Source organism: Telmatherina bonti (assembly GCF_933228915.1).
Source record: "Telmatherina bonti genome assembly, chromosome: 15".
Lineage (NCBI taxonomy): Eukaryota > Metazoa > Chordata > Actinopteri > Atheriniformes > Telmatherinidae > Telmatherina > Telmatherina bonti.
In genome coordinates, this window is record NC_136613.1 from 23865382 (window position 1) to 23878072 (window position 12691).

Sequence of the window (12691 nt, forward strand, 5' to 3'; positions counted from 1 at the left end):
AAGAAAGAAATTTTAAATAAAAGTTACAAATCTGTGAATCCAGCGAGGGCAACGTGTTGCTTGAAGACGTCAGCTCTCAGCAGGTGTCTGCTTACCTTTCCTAGGTGTGTTGCAGCATTTGCACAAGCTCTTGTTTGTTTTGGCTGAAAGCCCGGGAGTGAGGAAGGTTGTTTGATTAAAGATTAGGGGAAAACAAAACAAAAAAAACCCCATCTATTCTATAATTTGGACTGTTGCTCGTCAAATAAGCTTGGATGTCTGGTTACTGGACAGGTTTGGCCCCACACAGAATAGGTCTTGTTTCTGGCAGTGCACTGGGCTTTTTTTTATCCACCAGATCTGGAAGTCTAAAGACCTCTATGACCTCACATGGAGAAGGAAAAGGCAAAATGGCCAAGACTTTCTCTGTTTGGGAATTATTGGCCATTTTTAATGTTTTAGTACACATTTCTGAGACTTTGCAAAAGAAAAATGTCAAGTCTGCAATTGCTCATTTGCTGTTGTTTATTTCAGTGGCATCTCAATCAATTTCAATTCTTGATTCTAATGCAATACACATAAGTAAACGTCACCATACAAAAGTGATATATAGACAAAAACTCAATCTCTCATACTGAGAAAACTTTTATTCTTAAGGACATGACACACAACAATCAAAACAATTTAATCCGATTGCTTACAAATCATAATATATTGCAAAATTCTAATCATATGGGGTTACTTGACCGATTAATCAGCTACAATTAAAGCTGCACATTATTCATAAAACAAGTTCACCTGACCCAACTAGTCAAGAGACCATGCAAATCAACCAAACATCAGACCATCCCTATAATGAAGCAGGAAGCTTCCTTGTCAACTTATTTTAAGTACAAAAATGCCAAAGTTCAGATTCCCATCTCCGATTTAAAGATCTTGACACAAACAACTGGTATAGAGATAAATGAGGGTAGCAAGAGCAACTCCATATGACAGACTGTACATCTCAGTGCCTTAAATGACATGTTTCAAAAATAGTTTTTATCAAAAAATTCATAATTCAGATCTTTTTACACAAAACAAATATTCTTTTCTAGCTTATACAAGGACACTTATGGCCAGGAGACTGACAATGAACAGGGAAAAAAAAAAAAAAAAAAAACGGGAAAAAAAAAAGACAACTGCTCAAAAGTTTATGTCTGAAAGTTTTGCATTATTATTTTTCAAATTGAAAATTGTCCTTGAACTGAATGTAATACAATGAAGAAAGTGAGAATTACTCATCTGCACTGTGCTTATGACGATGGCTTACAGTGACATGAAAAGTGAGTACAAAAAAATCCTCTCACATTATAATAATAAAATAAAATTTAAAAAAAAAAAAAAAAAAAAAGAAAAAAAAAAAAAAAGTTGTTACCGCTTCATGATCTACTTCAACTGGAATTAACTAAAGCTCCTCCTAACTGTTGAGGTTATTTCATGTTGAAAGAGACTTTCAGCCGGAGTCACACTCTGTTCATCTAGGAGAGTAGTTGTTTAAAGTTAAACCAGCCAATGTCTTTAAACTGCAAAAACTAACAAAAGAATAAAAAAATACATCCACTTGAATCAAAATTGTGACAAATAAAAAAAGTACTTTTTCTTCTGATACAGCTGAGATGTATACAGCTCTCAGATAGCCACATTATCAGACAGTAAAACCGTCTAGCTGGATCGATAAAATGCTTAAATTCAATTTGCCCACCACTAACAAATTGTCTCTTGCGCGCACCTCATCTCTCTGATAATAAACAGTACTTTGCAGAACATAAAAATATACAATGTATTTACAGCAGGGTCTTCTCTATACATTCTAAAGGGAATGGTCAATAATGAAGAAAGTATTTGATGATAAAAATGGTGCCGTTTGTCCCTGATTGTCAGAGGAGTTGTAACAAGAGGGAGCTTAACACCAGTTTCAAACTGGGTGGTGCATGTAAGACAGTGTTAAACACAATAGCACCTAAAACATCACAATTATATGTACACACAAAAGCAGTCAACACTGCGACAGAGTACAGGAGAGCTCACTCATGGATTTTGTAACTGCATGGTTTCAATGGCCTTGAAAGGAGACTGAACTCTATTTAATAGGTGATGCTAAGACAAACTAGACATCACGTAATAGTTTTCAGAAATAATCTTAGTGATTTTTCTTGTAAAGACTTTAAAATAACAAAACACAAAAGTCAAAATTAAATAAAGCTCCCAGTTCAACATATTACATAGTGAATAAGTTGATAGCTTATGTATTTGTTATTGTTGTGCAAGAGTAGTAGTAGCCTTAGAGCACAGGCTGAGGAAAATACCATGTAATTGAGGAATGAGTAAAAGGAAGTGCTGAAATCATTTCAAAAGAAAAAGGCACAGAAGCGAAATGAATGAAACTGTAAAAGGACATTTCCACATATGCTGCTTATTAATATTGTTTCCTAAACCACAGATGCACAAGGTTTTCCTCCCATCTGTTCCCCCAAAACCTGTTGAGCTTCTGAAAACTAAATACCATGGATTGCTGCAACAAGTGCTTTATCCTTTAAGTGACCACATCGAAGCGCACGATTTGTTATTTTAAATAAACCAAATCTGGCAAGTCCGTTTGAATTAAGTAGCAAGTCTCACAAATCTCACTTTAAAGTAGTTTGCTGGACACCAGATACTCAATCCTGGTCCTCGAGGGCCAGTGTCCTGTAGGTTTTCCAAGTATCCCTGCTGGAACACACCTGACTAAGACTCAAGACAAGCTCTGCACGTCTGCTAAATACACACCGATATGAATAAGATGTGTTGCAGCAGGGACACTTGGAAAACCTGCAGGACATTGGCACACGAAGACCAGAACTGAGGATCCCTTCTGTACACATTACAATCCTTGTAGTGGGGAATGTGCAAATTGTGCAAAACCTAAGCACAATCCTGACAAGTAATTTCAATAAAAAATACTTTTAACTACTAAAAGAAAGCATTATCCTGCAGCTATTACATGCCTGCAGCTCTTTGGGGCCAAAATCATTTTTTTGAGTGAGATGAAAACTTCATTGCTTAGTTTTAAATCAAACGCAACAAGTCGTTTCACTATTACACAGCCGATCCTGTGCAAATTTCACATGATGTCGAACAATTTACGAATGTAAAATAGAACTTCTAATTTCAGGTCATTACTCCGACCACCCAGATGGTCAATAAACTCGATTCCACACAATCAACATGTACCACTCAGCATGCACCCAGTGGAAATACCCATTCCAGGTGAGAATAAAGTGACTTTAACATAAAGTGAAGAACGATTATGATTGTGCTTTTGTGATGTTAAAGCTGAAATGTATGAAAATAAATCCAGGTGTTTTTATGAGATAAACAGCAAGGGGAGGTAGCTACAGTAAGAACAAATAAGCATCCATAAATACAAGTGGAAATATTGCATTAAGCAGCAAGAGTGACTGGATCATTTTTTTGAGCAAGGCAAACTTACCGGCATGAAACATAAACTCTATGGCAGCAATGTGTGAGAATATTAATGAATCTCTTGTATTAGTACACTTTGGTCACTTAATCTCTGAGAGTACATTCCAGAAGAAAAAGAAATGCTTGTTTTCCAACAGGGAACAGCTAATTAGTATGATTTTTATTGGTCATAATGAGTCCTTTTGAATGAAAGGTTAAAATTAAGAAAATAGCACATATTTTGCTATGGGACTTGTTTTGGCAAAACAGGAGAGATGAGATAAAGTGCTGCTGAAATTACCAACAAATTAAATCTCCCCTCCACCTTTTTTCTTCAGCCAAACCATTCACTGGTTGAAACATCAGGGGGAGGAGTTCAGTTGAGACCTGGTCTCAGTGACTTGAACTAAAGGGAACTCGGAGAAGTCTGTGCTGTGTCCTCGGACGCTTACTCGTCCACTGGGAACGGTAAACTACGAGGAGGATCCAGACCTCGATGTCTGGAAATGCGATTTGAAGTTGTGATCGAAGGAGCTTATCTGAAAAGTCTGCAGTATCCCGTGTGGAGAGTCAGTCTTTTTAGAGGGCGAGACCTGCTCCAGAAAGTCCTCCTCAGCTGGGGACACTGCAGAGGGAGGGGAGGTCTCGTCACCTGAAAATGAAAATGAGTGTTGGGAGTCTCCAACCAGCAATCCGAAGTGAGGTTTCTCTAAAGTGGATCTTAGTGGAGAGCTCATCCCTGATTTGAACCTGCTTGGGGAGGGAAACTGTTTCTCTGTGGAGAACAGAGGTTGTCCAGCTAATGTGGGGTTTTCGGAGACCAAGCTGAGGCTCTGGCTGGTCAGGTAGCTGTCGTTCTGACTGGTCCTCTCCAGTGCCTGCTGGAGAAATTTTGAGTATTCTTGCAAGAGGCTGACTTTCTCAGCAGGTGGCTGCGCCTGAGCACTAGAAACTCCGAGGCTCTCCACAGGGCTGCTGTCTGAAACGTCGGAGGAATTAATTGATATGCTCGAGGTCACCTCTGTGTCAGCCACGCTGAAAGAAATGTCTGATTGCCCATTAGATTTGTTGGAATAGTGGTCCAACAGTGTCTGAAGAACCTCGTCAGGCAAAACATTCTTCTCATGAGTCGTCTTTATCTCCGTGTTTATTGGCTGCGGCTCCAGGATGGTGGCGGGGACAGTTTCATCGATGACAGTTGACACCACAGTCTGTGTGACAGGTGGTTGGGGAGAGATGCTGCTTGTGCTCAGGCTATAATCTCGGCCGTTGTTGGTCACCGCAGCCTGAAGGTAGCGTTTCTTCTTGAGAAACTGCATGGCATCATCGTAGTTTGTGCTGCTGGCTGCTGGTTTTGTTGGTCCCCCTTGAAGAGTTTCAACTGATACAAGTTCAGAGCTGCCTTCTACGTCTAAAAGGCCTTGCTTGTCCACGATTTCAAAGGTGTACTGTGCCACCTTATCGTTTTCCTCATAAGTTGATAAAGTAGGCAAGCAAGGAGGGGCTTGGTCACTGGTCTGTTTTAAACCTCTCTTGGGAACTTTTTTCAGGACGATTTTAGGCGGTGTCGTCTCTTCTGGTGACTCCTCACTGTCTTCCTCTTGGCTGGCTGTTTCTTCAGGAAGTCCCACAGAGTAGTCGGTAATTACATACTCATGTTTAACCTTGGAGGACACAGCATAAAGTGACAGACTTCCAATCTTATCTTGACTCTGCTCTTCCTTTTCTGTTTCTTCAGCGGCGTAAGCGATGCCTTCTATCTGGGAAGTGGCGGAGGAGCTTGAACTCTTGTCGGCACATTTTTGGCGCTTTTTCTTGGGTAGAGAACACTCTTTAGGAAGAAAAGGAGACCCTAAAGACTCTACTTCATGCGAAGGTCCGATTTTACCAGCGGTCTTGTTTGCCTTCCTCTCTCTGTTTTCATGACACATTCGTCTGTGCTTCAGCACCCGGTCTGTTCTGGAGAAGTACTGTGGGTAGAGGACAAAAACAGTGAACAGAAAACCCAATGAAGCTGGGGAGAAAATCAACAACTCAATTATGGTGCTCATTAATCATCCTATTGAAAACCATTTTAAAACATTGCTAGTTCATTTTAGCTCATTTGTGAGCTTCAGTATTTGGTGAAAGTAACCTGTGGTCAGCTGTGATTTTAATGGATATTTGAGGAGTGGATGTTCTCATTCAGAGTTCTGTCACCAATACAGCTTTAAGTCATTCAAGATAGAGAACAGGCATACAGGAAGTGACAGTCTGATACATGTATCTTGCTACAGCAGAGTTTAAAAAAACAACACTCCTTAGATTCATAACAAAACAGACCCACATAATCATGTTAAATAATGTAGCTTTTTACAGAAAGCTACATAAACGTTCACAAAGTTACATTGTAAATAATGTGAAGGTTGTCTTCTCTAGACCATGTAAAATTTGGCAAGAATTGTAAACCATAAAATCTTACAGAAATCTTGAAATAAGCACATATTGTGAAATGATGACTGTGCAATGACGACACTGAACGTAGCATTTCTGTGCTACTGTTGCTTCAGTGGAAAGCACTACTCTCAGTATCTCCAATTATCCCTCTGTCTCCCACAGATTCAGTGACATTAGAGAGGTGAAACCTTTTTTATTCATGCGCTGTATGACTATCATCAATGATATGCAGAGTTATGGCTTCCTAATGTGCTCCTCTATTGGCTAATTAGCCATGTGCTAATGATCATAAACTGAAAGCTGCTATTGCAGCTGACATAACGATATAGATTGGGAGTTGAGGTTTTCAAGTGTCAACCTCTGGGGGTTAAAAGCGAAGTCTATGTGGAAATGCCAGAAACTGCAGTTCACCCTTCATCCACTAGGGGCTTCAAAACAGAGGAAATCCCCATAGACTCCCATGTTAAAAAAACCACAGCAGCAGAAATGAACATGTTTACAACCTGGTTCAAGAAGCATTTTAGATCCAATAGGTCAGGTTTACCTTAATGACAACTGTGGGCAGAGTGAATTTTTAAAAAAATATCTTCTCTGTTCAGAAGTACTTTCATCTCAAAATTTGGTATATATAGGGGTGTGTCCTTTTGACTGACAGGTACCAAATATCCAACTACAAGAAGGCAGAGTGAAGTACAACTGCGGTTTTTAGCCAGTTAACAGCATGATTTAGCTTTAGCCTGCCTACCTCAGTTAGCTGGTTAGCTCCAGGTTAGCTTGGTTAGCGCTAGGGCTGTGACGATACACTTCAGTTCGATTCAGTTCAATTCCGATTTTCTGGGTGCCGATTCGATTTAAATTGCAATTCTCACAATTCTTTGATATTGCTGATTTTTGTAGATTAAAAACAAAATAAAGGTATAAAACGTTTTTTTTTTTTTGCTCATAATATTTCTTGATTTCAATTAGAAAAAAAAAGACACAGTAGCCAGATCATCATTCTGCTACTATAACGCCCCAAAAGAAAAATAAAAAGATCAATAAAAACAATAAAAATGACAAAAATTTTGTAATGGATTATTTTTATTTGTTTGGAAAAAAAAACGATTTTTTGTTTTAAGAAAAAAAAAAAAAAAATCTATTTTTTTAAACAAAAATTGTGAAGCAAAAAAATCCAGATTTTCGATTTTTTTATTCAATTTTCCCACCCCTAGTTACCGCCTACAGCAGGGGTGTCCAAAGTCGGTCCTCGAGGGCCGCTGTCCTGCAGGTTTCCCATGTATTCCTGTTCCAACACATCTAGCTTCTACTAAATGGATCAAACAGCCAATGACGTGCACAACTGATTAAGCTCTACTACTAATTAATTTGAATCAGGTGTGTCTGAGCAGGGATACGTAGAAAACCTGCAGGATTCTGGCCCTCGAGGACCGGAGCTGGACACCTCTGGCCTACAGGCATTTCAGAATTTAATAGATGTCAATCATCCTGCAGTATGCAGCACACTTGCAGCCCCCTCTCAGCTCTACTTCCTTGCTGGCGAAAGATGGCGAAACTGGGAACAACCCAATGAGTTTCACTTCACAGCTCTTCAGAAACCTACAGGTGACGTCACAGAGGCTCCATCCATCTTTTATTTACAGTCTATGGGTTTTCACGGTGACCTCTGTACATATTAGTCAGAAAATGTCTTGACTGGGAGTCACATACAATATTTTAAAATCAGATTACAAAATAATTAAATTAGTATAAGAATTACATCTGCTGTTTGGAAACTGAACAGCAAGTGATTGTTATGTAATTTAAATGTTATCATTGGGTTACTAACGTGACATGAACAAATCCACTTCGAAGGCAAGCATTTTACTCAAAAACAGTCAAGACTGCAGATTGTTATGTTTATTTCCATCCTGTTTAAAACATAGACAATAAAAAAAGGCCCAGAGGTTACAGGATGATTTCACTTCAACTGTAAAATCTGACTTATTTTATACTAAAATAATTAGATTGTTTCCTCAAAGGTCAGGGTAAATCTTAAATGAACTAGAATCAAACAATGAGTCTATTCTTTTCCTTTTTTTTTTGGGTCAAATTAAATGAATTGTAGTTTTGAAAATATCCTTTCATCCTACATTTTATGTCATGCCGCTGCTGTCAAATACCTGGTGACAGTAGTCACATTGGTAAGGCTTCTCTCCACTGTGAGTCCTCTTGTGTCTCTCCATGTGATACTTCTGGATAAACCTCATGCCACACTCATCACAGCGAAAGGGCTTCTCACCTGCGCAAAAAATACAAAAATCAAGACAACTCATTCGAAACTAAAAAGACAGACAAAATGTCTGCTGATTGCATTCATTCTTCCTCACCAGTATGGATTTTTTCATGCCTCTGGAGCAGATATTTCTGAATAAAGCGCATGTCACACTGGCTGCACTGAAATGGCTTCTCGCCTAGAGTGTACAAGAAATAAACGGCAGTATTATTGCAAATGGTGTTCGCTTTTGAAAGAAACACCCAATATCTGATTAAAAAACAATAATTTGATGTATTTGATATTTATTAGTAGATGTATTTTAAAACCCAGCTGAATAATACATACCAGTGTGAATGAAGACGTGCCTCTGTAGATGGTAGTTTGTCCTGAACGCAGCATTGCAGTGAACACAAACGTGACACTTGGGGTTTGGTGTTCCCAATGAGCCGTCTTCATTCATGCTGAGAATCTAAAAGTAACATGAAGAATGAACACATATAATTCAGTATTAACAGTTTGAACTAAACATTTTCAGTGGGTTTTTATTTAAATAAAACAAAAGGGGGACTGCTGAGATCAAAACATATCTGCACCTTTGCTGGTGAGCGCTGCTTCCTTTTTTTCTTCTTGGGACACACCACCAGGTCCTTAATTGCTTTTCTATCCCTCTTTATATGGACTGCTGGGTCAGACAGCTTCAGCTCCTGCTTGATGCTCAACTGTGAAAGCAAGACTATAGATAGTCAAGGCATTTAATGTGGCACATGACCTACTTTATGAGCCACCCGCCCAGCTAGAGGTTTATAAAGGTCTGGCAGGTGCAAACGGGCAAGGAGAGGATAATCAAACAACGAGAGGGCACCTCAGCTTAGAGTTGCCCCAGGCATAACAGACGAGAGAGAAACGCCAGTTCATAGAATAAAAGACACATCTGCAGCTGCTCCGGGTGAGCTGGGTTTGAACATCTTCCACATGACTATCTGGAACGTAGTGAAATTTCTTTAAATTTAGAAGCTCCTGCAGATTAATTTCTATACTGTGAATCTGTGAACCTTCATTCATTTTACTGTAGCACATAAGAGGTGAGCTGTAAGCGCTCTCGCAATGTTTCAAGTCACATTATCTTCCATTCACAAAATATTACTGTTATTAAAAGATTTGTTTCCATTTCACAGATTTACACTTAAACAACTCATAAATTAGTATATGCCACTTGGGTCAAGTATAAGATCAATATCTGATTGATTGTGAATGATGGAGGTAATAATGACCTGACATTTCATGCTGTTTTATGCAACGCCAGGATTAAAAGTAAGATACACGGGCACAGAATACATCCAAAATAAACTCCTCAAAACACGAGCACTTCTTCACCAGTATGAACTCACTGGCATATGAAGCAAGCAGGGCAATTTATTGGTGAGTTTTAGGGGGAAATGCACTCCCACCTCGCCTCCTCCCTCCTCTTCGCCTCTTCCACCATTCTTTGTCACCTCCTCCTGCATCATCAGCTGCTCCGGCGGGACCAAGTCATGCGTAACCAGTGAGCTTCCAGTCAAGTCCTCGTCGTCGTCATCTTCATCATCATCCTCAGCCAACAGGGGGTGGTTCGCTAGCGAACGTTCCCCGAGGGTCATCACCACCAGTCCACCTCCACTGCCCAGGCTGATTTTCCCTCCTCCATCTATTCCTCCGCTGCTGCACTTCAGCAGCATGCCCTCCAACTTGTCCTCAGCATTCATCTTACATTGAATAATATTTGAGTCTGTAAAAAAAAAAAAACAAAAGACAAGAAAACAGTGCGATCATGTCAACAAGATTAAACAATAAATCCAGAAGATTTCTCTTTCGCAGAAACAAACAAACAAAACCTGTCATTTCAACAGAAGAGCGGATGGCAGAAAATAACAACGAAATGAACACACATTAAGCCCATCAAGTCGGTACAGATTGTTTAAGTACATATATTTCGACACTTTTATCCACAGATATTTTATCACATACAGTTTCATGGTAGACGTGCTGATAACAGTGCATGCACTGCTTATGTATCTCGTTTTAATCTTTTTGTTATTCAGCCTCTTAAAAAGGCTAAAACAACTTTGGCTTTATTGTTAACCCATTACAATCCTCTATAATACAAAACAATAGTTACATTTATCATTCTGTATGAAAAAAGAGACGTGAAACTCACACATCATCAATTCATCCAGGATAAAATAATTATTTCAACTGTGATCCTCTGAATGAGGATAGAAAAAATTAAAGAAAACATGTGACTGCTATTCTAAGCTTACAGTCTTTACTTTCCCTATGCATCTAATTTAATCTTCTATTATGTCACATTACACACAAATAACACACTATCTGTATTTAAATTCATGGCCCAACTGAGCCTTAAGAAATGCAGTAGATATCATGTTTGTGTTTAACCCAGGTAAGAACTAGCCGACCAAACTGGGACTGGTTTGGTAGGCACAAGAACATTAAGAGCAGGCCGTCCAGTTTAATATCATCAGAAGTGATCCGATTCTTCAGGTTTATTCCCTCAGACTAAACACAGAAAAAAAGAAGAACTTGAAAATTACTTGCAATCTTATGATCCTCATCAGTCCCGTGTCAAGTATCAGCCATTGCTCTTCTCACTCAAATGTCAACTTCTAAAAGTGGGTCAGCTGTTATTTCTGTAATCTTATCTTGCAAAATAAACCAGACTGCGTAAAGTAATAATAATAATAATTTAAAAAAACACAGTTGAGAAACGTGGAGAGGCTAAAATTTATTTAAATGATGTCCAATCATGGACCAAAGATTTAACATATTATTACTGTTTGTCTGTGTATTGCTGTCAAAGACGGTTAAATGTGGCTCTACGCAAACAACAACAACAACAAAAATAAGTTTGTATTGCAGAACTGAATCTGTGTTGCCCTGAAAATCCTTATTGATATCTAAAATTAGCAATCCCTTGATCTTAACGGGGTGAAGCTAGCTCACGTAGCACTTGTAGACACTTTGATGAGACGTTTCAAACATACAGTAAATGCAGACTGACCCAATAAACAGTGATGCACGTCAAATATCTGTCACGGCAGAAACAAAAGCCATATGTAAACACAATCACCCGGGTTAAGTGGCTTGAGACTCTAACCAGGCAGGCAGCTAGCTGCGCTTGTCATAGCTGCTACATCAAATAAAAGGAAAAAAATACAGGAAACACCGGAAACGGATGCAACTGTGTCTTCAAAATAAAAACCAGTCAAATGCAGTCAAATGCCTACAGGTCACAGCAAGACTGAAAGCAGGTTTTATTTATTTATTTATTTATTTATTTTAAAAGTCACCTAAGCTTCTGTGCACAAACTCTGAATTTAAAAGAAAAGAGATTAGCAGGTTGGTTATGTTTTTTTTTTTTTTTTTTGTTTTTTTTTAACAACCACAGACATCATATATACACAGATGCCTCATGGAGCGCTGGACAGTGAACCAGCGTCGTCGCCAGACTGGATAGGTCTCTGCTTTTGAGTCTTGCTGCAGAGTCAACGTAGTTTCCCCAGAAAACTGTTTTCTGTGGAACAACACATATATAATAAACACAAACAAAACACTTTTCTACATAATTGGTTGATGTATAATGACACAGTGAATAATCTACTAAATGCAAATGATGAATTTTACTCCTATGAGGTGTTTATGGAAAAATATATTCATGCTTAACAAAGAGAGTTTTACATGGTAGCATAATTACCTCCAGCAAGGAGGTTATGTTTATACAGGCTTTATTTGTATGTCTGTTCGTGTTCAAGATAACTTCAGAAGTTATGGACGGAGTTTCACTAAATTTTCAGGACACGTTGGAAATGTGAAAAGGAAGAATTAATTCAGTTTTGGTGGTGATCCAGATCATTGTTTGGATCAAGGAACTTTTTAAAGGTCTTGGCGGAGGTTTACGCTCTTCTAGTGTTTTTCTGGGTAACTTCTGAATTGCACAGTTTCAATACTTTATTTTCAGGCTTTGTACAACGATATCTCTATATTGACAAATTAATAAATGTAAATAAAAGAAACAGTCAACCATAGTCAAGAGAAAGCCAGCAACTATTACCGTATTTTTTCAGCATATGCTTGCAATAACAGGTTCATGGAAAGCAGATTGTGTGGAATTACATTTCACACAGTTAAATAATAATTTTTTTTACCAAATAAAAATAGATAGATAAATCCAAATGCATCAATAAACAATCAAACATGTTAGTATCAAATTCACTTATACATTTATTTATATTGTAGCTACCTTATGTCTTAGTTATATATTATAAAAAAATATTATAGTATAAAAGCATGTCATTTTTAATGTTTTACAGTGATCTGTATCATAACAATATCTCTGCCCTATGTAACAAATCAACTGTGAGGAAAAATCAGGTAAAAATTCGTGAATGTGTGTGTGTTTTTAACTTTGACAAGTGGAGACTAAACATCCAGCACCCCTTTTAGCCCTTTACTTTGAAGGACACGACCGGAAGTCACACTTTAATT

General features: G+C 38.3%; 1 protein-coding gene across 1 annotated transcript in view; it reads right to left on the reverse strand.

Annotated features, from left to right (window-relative positions):
- Positions 1 to 2879: 2879 nt before the first annotated feature.
- Positions 2880 to 12691, reverse strand: part of znf148 (zinc finger protein 148) — a 10319-nt gene continuing 507 nt past the window's right edge. The window contains exons 2-7 of the mRNA XM_079253709.1: positions 9541 to 9917; positions 8746 to 8871; positions 8498 to 8621; positions 8265 to 8348; positions 8058 to 8176; positions 2880 to 5432 (exon numbers count right to left, since the gene is read on the reverse strand). Coding sequence (XP_079109835.1) covers positions 3936 to 5432; positions 8058 to 8176; positions 8265 to 8348; positions 8498 to 8621; positions 8746 to 8871; positions 9541 to 9917 — 2327 coding nt within the window. The 3' untranslated portion in view covers positions 2880 to 3935. The remainder of the gene's footprint in view (positions 5433 to 8057; positions 8177 to 8264; positions 8349 to 8497; positions 8622 to 8745; positions 8872 to 9540; positions 9918 to 12691) is intronic.